Source organism: Mauremys mutica, chromosome 1, assembly GCF_020497125.1.
Source record: "Mauremys mutica isolate MM-2020 ecotype Southern chromosome 1, ASM2049712v1, whole genome shotgun sequence".
NCBI lineage: Eukaryota > Metazoa > Chordata > Testudines > Geoemydidae > Mauremys > Mauremys mutica.
The window spans coordinates 366952166-366966286 of NC_059072.1; the positions used below are offsets into that span (position 1 = coordinate 366952166).

Here is a 14121-nt window from a genome sequence, read left to right on the forward strand (position 1 = left end):
TGGCTCCTTCATTGTAGGCTGAGCTGTGAATGCTGGCATGGTTACTACTGATGGCGTGGAGTAAATTTACCAAAAGGGTTCCTTAAAAAGAAGCCAGGCTGTGTCTGGAGGTGTAAATCCCAACTCGTGCAGATGTACCCACACCAGCTCTGACCCAGCTCGCTCATTACAAGTAGAAGTGTAGCTGCCGCAGCACAAGCCATGGAACAGGCCAGCCTCCCAAAAACACAGCTTGGAGTTCCAAAGGGATTGAACCTAGCCCCCGCACCATCATGGCTACCCTGCTGTGTTTAGCACACTGTCTCTATCAGAGTTCGGAGTGACATCTCCAGCTGCATTGCTGACAAATCCACCGACACTAGATGGAGGAGTGAGAATGTCACTGGAGGAGAAGCTGGCAAGCGTGCCCTCCATTCTCATCATGTAATCTTTTGGTCCCAATCTTTTGGGTGCTTTTTTGTGCAAAGCTCCCGTCAATGCTAAACCCAGGGTTGTGAGTTCAATCCTGGGGCGGGGCGGGGCGGGGGGGTGCATTTAGGGATCTGGGGCAAAAATCTGTCTGGGGATTGGTCCTGCTTTGAGCAGGGGGTTGGACTAGATGACATCCTGAGGTCCTTTCCAACCTTGATATTCTATGAATGTCCCTGGGACTCCTGGGATCAGAGGCTCCCAGGTCAGACCTCTGGTATGAACCTTCTGTGAACTTCCTCCAAAAGGCAGGGCCATGAGAATGGACACATCTCTCCCAGGAATATGCAGGGCTCAGCCCTGAGTCTCCCAGCACTCCAGAATGGCAGCTTTGCTCTAATTGTGAATCCTGCAAAAAGAGACATTAGACACAACAGAATCAGTCCAGCTGAAGATTGTACTCTTCTCAGGTGAATTTATTGCTAGAGCGAACAATGGACAAACTGCAGAGAATCCAGGGGAGGGAAACAAAAAATGATTAGGGGGCTTCGACACATGACTTATGAGGAGTGACTGAGCTGAGGAAACTGGGCTTATTTAGTCTGCAGAAGAGAAGAGGGGGGATTTGATAGCTGCTTTCAACTAACTGAAAGGTGATTCCAAAGAGGGTGGAGCTCAGCTGTTCTCAGTGGTGGCAGGTGACAGAACAAGGAGTAATGGTCTCAAGTTGCAGTGGAAGAGGTCTGGGTTGGACATTAGGAGACACTTCTTCACTAGAAGTGAGGTGAAGCACTGGAATGGGTTCCCTAGGGAGGTGGTGGAATATCCTTCCTTAGAGGTTTTTAAGGCCCAGCTTGACAAAGCCCTGGCTGGGATGATTTAGTTGGGGTTGATCCTGCTTTGAGCAGGGGGTTTGCCTAGATGAGACTCCTGAGCTCTCTTCCACCCCTGATCTTCTATGATTCTAATTCATGCCGGCTTGACAGCCCTGCAGAAAGCTTTGTGGCACCAATCTACAATCCTTGACACCACTCCAGTAGGCCTCATCTCTAACCAACAGAACCTGCCTCTATGTCCTGCGCACAATCCACCCCATCCTCTTTCCTGAGATTCCCTCAAAGTGATTAATTAGTCCCTGAAGAGTCAGGGCTGAGACATCCAAACCCATTTCCCACATGAACAGTAATTCTCACATCACTTTCCATCCCCTCCCCTACTGCAGGTATTCAGGAAGCAATGCACAATTAGTAAAAACAGCTCGAATGAGGCCTCTCAGCTGGCCGCAATGGGCCAGATCTCCAGCAGGTGTAAATGGGTACAACTCTAATGGCTCTACACCCATTTACACAAGCTCAGGATTGAGCCTGAAGAGTCTATTTTCAGGCAGGATTTTCGTGGACAGTTCATAGTGCATCTAATGAGAGAAGTGTAGAGAAAAAGAAACAGGGCTTTGAACTGCTGCAGAGTCCTCTCTTATCACTAAAAGCCTCTGTAATGAGGGTGGAATGGCTGCAGCGCAGGAGCCAGGAATAGGTTATTTGTGACTCACTCTTCATGTGGCATTAGCACAGGACAGGTGAAGAACTAATGGTGACAAAACACCACCTGAGCATGTTCCCATCAGACGGTTAATGATTGTTTTAATAGTTATTTACAGGGGCAGGGAGCAGCCGTGCCGTGGAACTGAACAGACCCAACCAGCCCCACCATGGCAGCTTCCAACTGGACCATGCCCTACCCCTCCACCTTCATCCTCCTCGGCATCCCGGGGCTGGAGGCGGCACACGTCTGGATCTCCATCCCCTTCTGCTCCGTCTACATTCTGTCCCTCCTGGGGAACGGCCTCCTCCTGGCTGTTATCAAGACTGAGCCGAGCCTCCATGAGCCCATGTACCTTTTCCTTTCCATGCTGGCGCTCGCCGACCTCGTCGTCTCCACCACCACCTTGCCCAAAACCCTCTGCATTTTCTGGTTCAGGGACCGGGCCATTCACACCAATGCCTGCCTGGCCCAGATTTATTTGATCCACTCAGTTTCTTGCATGGAGTCCGGGTTTATGCTGGCCATGGCCTTCGATCGCTATGTCGCTATCTGTAACCCGCTGAGACACTCACACATCCTCACCAATCAGGTCGTAGCCAAGATAGGCCTGGTCATTGTGATGAGGGGGGCCATTTTATTTGTCCCTCACCCATTCCTGTTGAAACGGCTTCCATACTGCAGGACCAATGTCATTTCTCACACCTATTGTGAGTTCATGGCGCTGGTGAACCTGGCCTGTGCGGACACTACGGTCATGAGTGCCTATAGCCTGGCTGTAGCGTTTTTCACCGGGGCATCAGATTTTATCCTCATTGTCCTGTCCTACATCCTGATCCTGAGGGCTGTCTTCAGCCTCCCCTCCAAGGCGGCGCGGCACAAGTCCCTCGGCACGTGCAGTGCCCATGTCATCACAATACTGTTTTTTTACACCCCAACAACCTTCACCTACTTCTCCCATCGCTTCGGCCATGTGGCTCCTCATGTTCACATCCTCATCGCCAACATTTACCTTCTCTTGCCTCCCATGATGAACCCCATCATCTACGGGGTGAGAACCCCAGGGATCCGGGAAAGGGTGCTCCACCTTCTGGGCATCAAACCAGCCTGAAGCCCATGGGACCCGTCAGCAGCTGGGGAGCAAGGTCCATGCAGGCAACGTCAGGGCCGGCAGGGCCAGGGATCCAGATGGCTCAGTCACCCCGTCATGCGGAAACCCACCTGAGCAGTGGGGCTAATAAACACGCTTCTCTGGGTCTGCAGTACAGCACCGTTTTAATTTTTTCCTGCTCTGGAACATGTTACTCACTGGTCTAGAACATCGTTATCGGTTGTCATTGCCACCCGACCCAGCGAGATCAGAGCCTCATTGTGCAAGGGGCTGTAAGACATACAGCTAGAAACCATCCCTGCCCCATGAGATTCAATGTGGACAGACAAGCTGGACCAATCATGGGCAAGGCAAGGTTGTGGTCACCCCACATCACAGGTGATGGATGAGTCCTAGGCAGCCCAAGATCACACAGGGAGTCTAAGACAATGCCAGCAATTGCTTCAGGGCACCAGCCAACCTCTCTGATTGGGGGCAAGGAAGAAATGTCCTCTGGGAAAAGGTTAACCACCTTTGCGAGTGTCTTGCACCTGACCTGGTCACTGTCATACAGATGCAACTGGAATAGATAGGAGCCCGGCCTGAGTCAGTGAACCCAGTTCTGAGCCCTGGTCCAGAGCCTTAACCACAAACCAGGCCCCCGATCTACCACATGGCAAACTCATGTTCAGCCAGCTGCATCTCGTCCCGTGTACCCTCTCGTGCCCAGCCAACTGCATCTCCCCCCACCCTCCATGAATCCTCTCACGTCCAGGCAATTGCCACTCTCCCCCCCGCCACATGCCCTCTCAGGCCTATCCAGCTTCCCCTCTCGCCCAGCCACACATACTCTCACACCCAGCTATCTGCCCCTATCCCACAGGCCACATGCCCCCATAGGCCTAGCCAGCTGCCCCTGTCCCCTCTGCCACCCTCCCTCCCATGCCCAGCCGGCTGCCCCTCTCCCCTCTCAGAATCTCTCCCAGGATCCCAGGCCAGAAAGAACTTCACTGACTATCTCAGTGTGGACAGTAGGGGAGGCCTGGAAAGAGGTAGGAGGGGATCTCTCTACAGCAAAAAGCTTTGGGAAGAAGACTATGACTAGGAGTTGGCAGAGACCTAATGACTGGCCATTGTAAATGAATGTGTGTGTGTGGGGGGGTGTCTCTATGGATTGTGCACAGAGGACAATAGGGCTGGCAACAAGAGGCTTTCCTGGAGGACACTGAGTAGCTCCACACTGTCGTACAGTTTAGCAGCATTGCATTACAGGACCCACTACTAGGGAGGGGACCATGCCCATCTCCTCTCCTCTCTGCCATCCTCTCTTAAGGATGTTTGCTGTGCCTTCCTCTCTCAGCCCCACCTCCCTGCTAGGGGCCAGGCACCTGCTGGTGACTGTGTTCCAGCACCTCTGTACCTGGATCTTATAGTGTGTCTGGAATCCCATTGCTGCTCCTATGGGGCAGGAATTGGCCAGCCACATAATTGCATCTCTAGTACCCATTCTGCTCACAATGACCAAGCATGGTGTGACATTGCACTCCATATGTATTATGAAAATATGCTTATGAATATAAATATGACATAACTGGAATACACTTTATGTGAAATATCTCATGTAACATGTCCTTAGAAAGGCTATCATTTCATGGATATGATTATTCTATTTGCATGCATGTATCATTTTTGCAGAGGAAGTTAGGAATATTGTCTTATGTATCTCTATTTTATGTTCAAGACTTTGGGTCAGACCCTCTGCTTACGCTTCAGGGTCTTCAGTGGGGAAGCCAGACAGGGCTTAATTGCACATTAACAGACAGTAAAGCTTAACCTTCCTGTGGATGTGTGGGCCAGAGCATAAAGAATGGAGACTAGTGTCTTGCAGGGACATGTCACCATGTCACCTGCTCCTGGAATCCATCTTAAACCTTGTCCTTTTCCATGAGAAACTGGGGAGGGGGTCAAACTGAGACAAAGAACTCCTGCCTTTTGCCAAATCTATATATGGGGGTGAAGCAGGACAGAAGACGCTGCCAGTTGTGAGGAAATTCCCGGTTTACCACCTAAGATGTCTGCTGGAACTAAGAAAGACTGAACTAGCGGAAGGATTGGGCCCAGACTAGGAAGGCGTCTAGTCTGTGAAAGAAGCTTAATGGAACATCTTTGTGGGTGAGATATTAAATATAACCAGTTTGTTAGTGTACTAAGCTTAGCCTTGCTTGTTTGTTTTATTTTTCTTAATGACTTACTTTGTTCTGCCTGTGATTACTTAAAACCACTTAAATCATACTTTCTATACTTAATAACATCACTTTTTTATTAATAAACCCAGTGTAAGTAATTGTTACCTGTGGGGGCAAACTGTTTGTGCATCTGTCTCTTTCAGGGATAAAGAGGGTGAACGCTTATGAATTTACCATGTATAAGCTCTATAAAAGGCATATTTTTCTGAGATTTAGACCCCCTTGGGTCTGGGTATGAGAGTGCTGGGGTCAGGTACCTTGCTGAGCTGTTTTCAGTTTAGACATGCAGCTTTGGGGACACGCCCCAGACCCTGGCTCTGTGTTGTAGCAGGCTAGTGTGTTTGGCTTAACAAGACAGGGTTCTGGAGTCCCAGGCTGGCAGGGAAAATGGGCTCAGAGGTCATTTCAGCACATCAGGTGACAGTCTTAAGGGGGTGTCTGTGACCGAACCCGTCACACATGTGTCTGCCTCTGCCAGCCCCAAACCCCTCAGAGAGCCTGGCCATGTGTCGGTGTCTCTACACACTGTTTTCCACACATGGGCCATCCATGTGTCTGCATCTCATGGCCTCATTCCTCTGACAGGGCCCAGGCATGGGTTTGCATCTTTTTGCCCCATTCCCCTCATAGAGGGGCCAGGCGTATGTCTGTGTCTCTTGGCTCTATTCCGCTCCCCGGGCGTGTGTCTGTCTTTCAGCCCTTTTCCCCTCACAGGGACCGGATATGTGCCTGTATCTCTCTGCCCCATTCCTCTCTCAGGAGCTGTGGTGTGTCTGTGTCTTTCTGCCCCTTCCATGCACAGAGGCCAGGCATGTCTACGTCCATTTGCCCTGTTTTCCTCACAGAGGGGTTCATGTCTGCATCTCTCTCAGCCCCATTCCCTTACAGGGTCTGCGTCTGTCTAGTGCGTTCCCCTCACAGTGTCAAGGCGTGTGTCAGTGTCTTTTGGTGCAGATCCCCTCATATGGTCCAGGCCAGTGCCTAACTATCTCAGGCCCTTTCCCCTCACAGGAGCCCCATGTGTGTCTGAGTTTCTTGGGCTCATTCCTCCACCAAGTAGAGCTGCACACGACCTACAGTCCATTATTCACAATAGTGTTGCCGTCTATTTCAGGAATAGTGTGTGAATTAAGCTGGGACCTATTCAGAGATGAGACTATTGTTTTTGTTTTGGATGGTTTGCAGTCTATATATGGAGCTATGCAGCTCTGTAATGGATACCAGACATTAATAACTAGTGTATAGGATGAGAGCAGTATCCCTTTGAATTGTTTGGGAATGCTGTAACAGAGCTCAATGTGTTCTACATTTCAGAGCACCAGAAACCAGCCAGTTTATACCTGAGCCTTGAACTTCAGGGTATATTTACTAGACACAGTTGTTTGCGACCCACCTGTGACCAGGTGATTTTTTCCCACGTTATTTTTGTTGTACAACAAACAATTGCTAAAAGCTGATATAAACCATTGAGAGTGATGGGTTACGGAGATCCACAGAGATCCCCATCTCTATGATCAGATACCACTGTGAGTGATGGCAGATCATGAATGGGTCAGGGGCCATGGCGATGAATGTTTTATATTCATGGATTAAATTAGACAGGCACACACTGCTCAGATTCCTCTCTGCTGGAAGATACCGAGCACCCTCTCCCGGATCTGTTTAGTCTGCACTCCATACACAATAGGGTTTAACATGGGGGGCACCAGCAGGTAGAGATTGGCCACCAGGATGTGGACATGGTGGGGGACATTGTGACCAAAGCGGTGGGTGAGGAACGTGAAGAGTCCAGGGATGTAAAACACAAGGATGACACAAAAGTGAGATGCACAGGTGCTGAAGGCCTTGAGACGGGTGTCCATGTATGGGAGTCTGAGTATAGCCCGGAGGATCATAGCATAGGACACAGAGATGATAAACAAGTCGATCCCGACCACCATAAAAGCCACAAACAGGCCATAAATGATACTGACTGTAGCATCCCCACACACCAGCTTCACGACTGCCATGTGCTCGCAGTATGAGTGGGAGATGAGGCAGCGCTGGCAGAAGGGCAGCCTGCTGACAAGGAGGGAGAAGGGGCTCACCAGAAGGACTCCACGTGCCAGCACCAGGCTTCCCATTGTCACTATGGCTGGGATGGACAGGATGCTGGAGTGCCGGAGGGGGCAGCAGATGGCCACGTAGCGATCCAAGGCCATGGCCATGAGGACGCCTGACTCCACCGACGAGAAGGCATGCACAAAGAACATCTGGGTGAGGCAGGCATGGAACCCGATCTCCCTGGAGCCCAGCCAGAAGATGCTCAGCATTTTGGGCAGGGTGGACGTGGACAGAAGCAGGTCGGTGACAGCCAGCATGGCCAGGAAGAGGTACATGGGCTCATGCAGGCTTGGCTCTGTCTTTATAACACAGAGAACAATGACATTTCCCAGCACAGCAATGACATACATGATGCAGAAAGGGAAGGCGATCCAGAACTGGGCCTCCTGCAGTCCTGGGATGCCAACAAGGAGGAAGGCAGCAGGGTGGGAGCGGTTGCTGGTGTTCAGAGATGACATGACTTGCTGTTCTTCTCCTGTCTGAGCTGGGAGAGCTTTGACCCTCTAAACAGGCAGCAAAGAACCCATGAGGGCTGATTCAGTTCCTGGGAAACAGGGGTGCAAGTGAGTTACTGAACATCAGATCAAGTTCCTCTGTTCAAAATATCAGCTCCGGTCCCAGGACAGCAGCTCGCAGAGAATCACTGGAGTTAGACATTGCAGCAGCTCAGTCTGTCTCTCCAGGAGACTGAGGTTTTTTGGTTTATTTGTTTCTCCCCTTTGACATTCGGTTCCCTTTCCTCTTCTGGCTTTCTGTGAGAACAGTGCAGTGTTACGGGGAGTAGCGCCCTCTGACTTTTTAACTTTGTTCTTTGTCAATCAGTGCAGTATTCTGTCTCTCCCTTTTGATTCATCCCAGAACACTAGGTAAAGAAAAGGACAAAAAGACAAAAGCATAAACCTGTGTTGAGAAAAAAAAACCTAACATGGGTGTTGGGCTACTAATGAATGTATGAGCCACATTAGCCAAACCTCATTGGAGACACAGGTGCAGCCTTTTAGCAAAAGGCAGCCCCAGCTGGAGAAAAGAGGATTAAACCCCCAGAAGCCTCAGGAGAATGGGGCTAGTCATAGACATTTGGATTCAGAGCTGATTAGTGAGTCTCACATCAGTGTGGGCTGTAATCTTTTTCCTGTGGTTTATTGTAACAGTGGCGGGTGAATTTTCTTTACAAGCTGAGTGTAATGGGTCGACTCACCCCTGTGGCGCCTCCTGCTGGTGACTCTGGGGAATTAGCTCTTTCCAGCCCTGGAGCGCCTTCTGCAGGCCGGATATCCACCTGTTTACTACTGGCCCCGTGTCCCTCCCAGGAACATGGTGCCCCTTTAACCTTTAACTGGGTTTCCCCTTCCCAGGGGAACCCCCACCCCACTATCCCCACTTCGCCTCAGTAGTGGCTACTGCCCAGTCTCTATCTAGCCCCCGTACACTGGGGCAGACTGCAGTAGCCAGCACTCATCATCGGCAAAGGGGGTTTGGACCTGCTGCCTTGGCCTACCCCTAGGTTGCCTCCTGCAACCCCCAGTACCTTTTGCCCTGTGCTAGGCCGCAGCCTGGGGTTTTCTAGGCTGGAGCTTCCCCAGCTCCTCAGCCTTTCCCCAGCCCTGCTTCACCCTAGGTACCTTGTCTAGGTCCGTGCAGCCAGGCCCATCTCCCTCTAGAAACAGAGAGAGAGTGACTGGGCTCCTGGCTCACAGCCTTTTATAGGGGCCAGCTGTGGCCTGATTGGGGTGTGGCCCAGCTGCGGCTACTTCCCCAATCAGCCCAGCTTTGAGAGCAGCAGCTCTCAAGCCCTGCCAAGCCGCTTTTAAACCCCTTAAAGCCCGGAGCAGGGATCCACCCTGCTACACTGAGTTATTTGTGTCCTGCTGTCACGGATAGAAGCCCCACCGGAGATTAGACCCCATTGTGCTAGGGCACTGTCCAGTCCCTGACTTGAAGAGCTTGCAGTTTAAATAGCAAAGACAGACACGAGGTGGGAGGAGAAACAGGCACCGAGCGAGGACTTGCCCAAGTTCACAGAGCAGGCTAGTGAAAGAGCCAGGAATAGAGCCTGGGTCTCCAGTCCCATACCCTAGCCCCTAGATCATGCCGCATCTCAACCAAGCTGCTTGTTCATTTTGACAAAGATGGAAAAAGCCTTCAGGTGCTGGCACTTAGACACTATGTCTAGGACTATCACAAGGTTTAAAAGAGAACTGGATAAATTCACGGAGGTTAAGTCCATAAATGGCTATTAGCCAGGATGGGTAAGAATGGTGTCCCTAACCTCTGTTCATCAGAGGATGGAGATGGATGGCAGGAGAGAGATCACTTGATCATTCCCTGTTAGGTTCACTCCCTCTGGGGCACTTGGCATTGGCCACTGTCGGTAGACAGATACTGGGCTGGATGGACCTTTGGTCTGACCCGGTACGGCCGTTCTTATGTTCTTATGCTGCTATCATCAGTGTTTTATTTTCTCTCTCTCTTTTTTGGGGGGGATGGGGTGTGTGTGGTTCCAATAGGAATTAGCTCAGGGAATTTCTGTGGGCTGTCTTATACAGCAGGTCAGACTAGATGTTCACAGTTGTCCTTTCTGGCCATGTGATCTATGAATAGGTAGTGTCCCCCACCTGTCCATGTCCCTTGGCCGGTGCACACTTGTTCCCTCTGCCATATTTTCATATGACTTGTATAGTTTAGTTTTCAATAACTCAGCTGATGGAGCCTCCACCAGTTTGTTCCCCAGGAAGTCAATTTCACAGCCTAGGGAGCTCACTGTCAGGAAACTCTTCCTGCAGTTCAGCTTACATTTTCCTTGTCTTAATTCCATCACAGTGCTCCTAGTTCTAGTTACTTCAATACTTCCCATCTCCTGCATGGAAATGGACCCAGACCAGGAAAATAAGAAAACTCTATTTTCAGTTATAATTGGAGATATACCAATCTCCTAGAACTGGAAGGGACCTTGGAAGCTCATTGAGTCCAGCCCCCTGCCTTCACTAGCAGGACCAAATTTTGCCCAAGATCCCTAAGTGGCCTCCTTAAGGATTGAATTCACAACCCTGGGTTTAGCAAGCCAATGCTCAAACCACTGAGCTATCCCTCCCCATTGTGAGGGGATGCTGTGAAGGCCAAAATTATATGTCGTGCCCCCTCTCCACCCGGTTCCCTCCTTTAATGCCAATCTGCTGAAAGGTTCTGATGGACAGGTCTGGGTTCTTCTGGATCCCACCACCCACTCAGCAGGGTGTATCTTCTTTATTTTTTCCTATAGATTTATTTGGTGGTGCCTCCACTCCCCTCGCTCCTTCCTGGCAGGGTCACCAGGGCAGCTTTGGAGGAAAATTCTACCTACAGAGGAATCCCCACTTACTTGCCAGATAGTTGGAGACTTCCAGGAAATAACACAAACACATTCAATATATTCATCACAATTATTATACTGAACACGAGACAAATATAACATAATAGGATAAAACACTATTCTTAGGGTCACCAGTGCCCACGCTGATAAAATCCGTGACTTTCCCCAGTCACGTGACTTGACGTAGCAAATGTAAGATGAGTGTCCCGTTGGGACACGTACTTTGTTGGGGCCCTTGATGACCTATGACCACAACATTCTTCTCTGCCGTGGTTTAGCCGTGTGGCTGACTGGGTTCAGTACAGCCTCGAGGACTCACAAGTGGGAGGTGGCAAATCCCTCCACAGGTTTAATATGCAGCAGGTTATAAAATCCCCAAGCCCTCACTCCCTGGCTTGTGGACACAGTTCAGGGAGTAGGGGGTCCCCAAAACAAGTTCCCTGACTGACTAACTAAAAGCTGGTGCCCTCACAAAATCCATGAATGATCCTCAGGGTCAGAGCTGACTCTGGACTCCTCAGTCCCTGCAGAGGGGCTGGTCTCTGCTGGCTGGGATCCTCCTCAGGCAGGAGTCAGGCTGCGTCAGTCCCAGGGTTTCCCCTCACCACAAAGGGGTGCAGGGCTCAAGGTGCAGATTACACAACTATACTAACATCCAAACTGTCATCTTCCAGCCCAGCGTCCAGACACACGCCCAGCAGGCAGCAGCCCTGGACTAGTAGCCAAAGCAGCGCTGACCAAGTGGGGACTGGTCTCTCCTAGGGAGCTGGAGGGCGAACCCAGCCTGGCTGAGGAAGTTCCCAGCAAAACTCTACAAACGGGGAGTCATCAGTGGGGAAGGAAAAGCCCAGCTGAGAGATCTGCTGTCAGGTCCCTAGAGGCCAGTTCTCAGGGGGAACCCTGCATGCAGGCCTGGGACTCCCCAGCTCCCCACACAGCCAGTCCTGCCCTTGCCCTGGCTGGCTCCAGACTGACTCCAAAATGGCTTCTCCCCTCTCCAGAGGTCCCTGGGAAGAGCAACTCACTCCCTATTGGTTGCCGGACAGACTATGAGTCTGCCTTGGCTCCCACTCCCTACCAGGGACAGCCCCTCTCCCTGAGCTGCCAGCAGACAGAGCCCCAGGAATCTAGGTCATCTCCTTGGGGGTTACACATAACAGGGTTAAAAAAAAACTAGATAAGTACCCGGAGGATAGGTCCATCAATGGCTATTAGCTAAGATGGTCAGGAACTTGAACCCATGCACTGGGTGTCCCCAAATATCTGACTGACAGAAGCTGAGACTGGATGACATGGGATGGATCACTTTATTATTCCCTGTTCTGTTCATTCCCTCTGAAGCACCTGGCATTGGCCATATAGGCAGACAGGATACTGGGCTAGACGGACCCTTGGTCTGAGCCAGCCTAGCTAGTCTTTTGTTCTTTTGTCCATGTTATTTTTGACCTAGTGGAACAACAATAGGTATGTAATCTATGAAGTTATTTATATAGCCCCTATCGCTGTAATGTCTTTGCATCTCCTGGTTGTTAATTAATATCTCAACAAAGCATTCCTGAGAGAGAGAGAAATGTGGTTTTCCCCATTTTACAGATGGAGAACTGAGGTACAGAGAGATAAAGTGATATGCCCATGGTCCAGGGCCTTCAGCAAAAGACCATGGAAGAGCTACAAGAATGATTCCAGGGATGAAAAGCAGGCTTTATTGTCAGAGCTATCTCACTATCAATCTGTTTCGATTCAATTGACTTGGTCACAAAATGGAATTCCTTCCCTGTGGAGACGATCCCTTATGTGAGAGGGTCTTTCATCTAGCAGACAAAGACATACAAGATCCAGTGACTGGAAGCTGAACCAAGACAATCGGGAAATAAGGTGCATATTTTTAATGAGGGTAATTGACCATTGAAACAACTTACTGAGGGATGCAGTGTATTCAAACCCTTAAATCAAGGTTGAACTAGAGTGTATCTTTTAGAAAGAGGCATCCACTCACCAGGTACCGGGTGGGAGGCAGGAATCACTGGATGGAATTCTAGGAACTGTGTTATACTGGAATAGATTATCATACTGGTCCCTTCATGTCTTAACATGTGTAACCCAGAATTCTGAAAGGGATTCATTTCATGGTGACCAACTTTAGACTCCTTGGTTGGATCTAATTTTCAGAAAATTCTTCTGAGAGTAGAGCCCTTTGAGGCGCATCAGTAACTATAGGAAATAATAATAAGAAGAAGAAGAAGAAGAAGAACAACAACAACTACCTAGCTCCTAGATGGCACTTTTCACCAGCAGATCTCCGAGCATTTTACGAACGGGTCAAGATCATCATCAACAATGACAATGAGAATGCAGTACATGTTTCAGCTAAATTTATAGGAAAGGTATCAAGATTGGCAGACAGTTCAGGACTAAGGAGATACAGTAATGTGTCTCAATGATGGTTCATTCAGGCAAGGGAGAGCTGTCACCTCACCCTGTTTGACTGGTGATGCAATGCAAGGTTCAATTCTTTAGCCTTGTACAAACACTAGGACTTTCAATGTAAAACCATCAGAGGCAATCACAAATAATCAAAACCACTTAAAGGAAAAAAAATAATAATTGAGAGCCAGACAGGGGTTCACCCTGCCTGTGACTAGAAACAAAAGGCTGTTTTCAGTTTAGCACAAAGACGGAGAAGCACGCTGTATCCATCCACCGAGGAAATGCTTTGCAGAGTGGGAGTCTTTTCATGAACATTTGGATCCTGGATCTTGTGAAACCAGCCAGCTCTGCAACAGACTGAACTTGGGAGGTGGCGAGTCGGTGGGGGGAAGAATCCACTTTGTTAGATAGGAAAGGTTGTGTAGGATAGGAAAGGATAAATGTAGACCTAGGTTTGTATTTTATGATTTTCTTTTGCAATGTGACCATTTGTTTCCATCACTTTTTCCTGTTTCTGGTTAAATCTTTATTCTTTCTTAAATAAACCGATTTTTGTTTTTATTACTAAAGATCTCAAGTGCCGTGTGTAACACAGGAGCGGTGGTTTAAGATAAGACTGATAAACAGGGGACACTGCTCTTCAGGGGATGTCTGTGACTAGCCAGTGTCAGAGATGTTTATCACAGGGGACTGATTCAAAGGGACTTGGGGACTGGGGTGCTCCTATTAACCTGCAATGCAGAGTCAGGGCTGGCACAGAGGAGAGTGCTTGAGTGTCAGGGAGCTGATTATCAGCCCCCACAAGAGAGATTCCCTCTCACTGAGGCAAGGGCTAATAAGGTGACTCACAGTCCTGGATGTCCTGAGAACCATCACTCACAGGCACAAATTGATGACAAATAGTTCCATTGATGATAATCAAACCACAAATTGTTAACATCAAATGTCAAAATATACAA

The 14121-nt window shown here is 49.5% G+C and overlaps 2 protein-coding genes across 2 annotated transcripts; one reads left to right on the forward strand and one right to left on the reverse strand.

The window, feature by feature from the left end:
* Window positions 1-2116: 2116 nt before the first annotated feature.
* On the forward strand, window positions 2117-3058 carry LOC123350373 (olfactory receptor 52K2-like). The gene has a single exon (XM_044988928.1). It carries the CDS (start codon window positions 2117-2119, stop codon window positions 3056-3058), a length of 942 nt encoding a protein of 313 aa, XP_044844863.1.
* Window positions 3059-6896: 3838 nt separating this feature from the next.
* Window positions 6897-7844, reverse strand: LOC123350366 (olfactory receptor 52R1-like). The gene has a single exon (XM_044988917.1). The coding sequence runs from the start codon at window positions 7842-7844 to the stop codon at window positions 6897-6899; it is 948 nt and encodes a 315-aa protein (XP_044844852.1).
* Between the last annotated feature and the right edge of the window lie 6277 nt (window positions 7845-14121).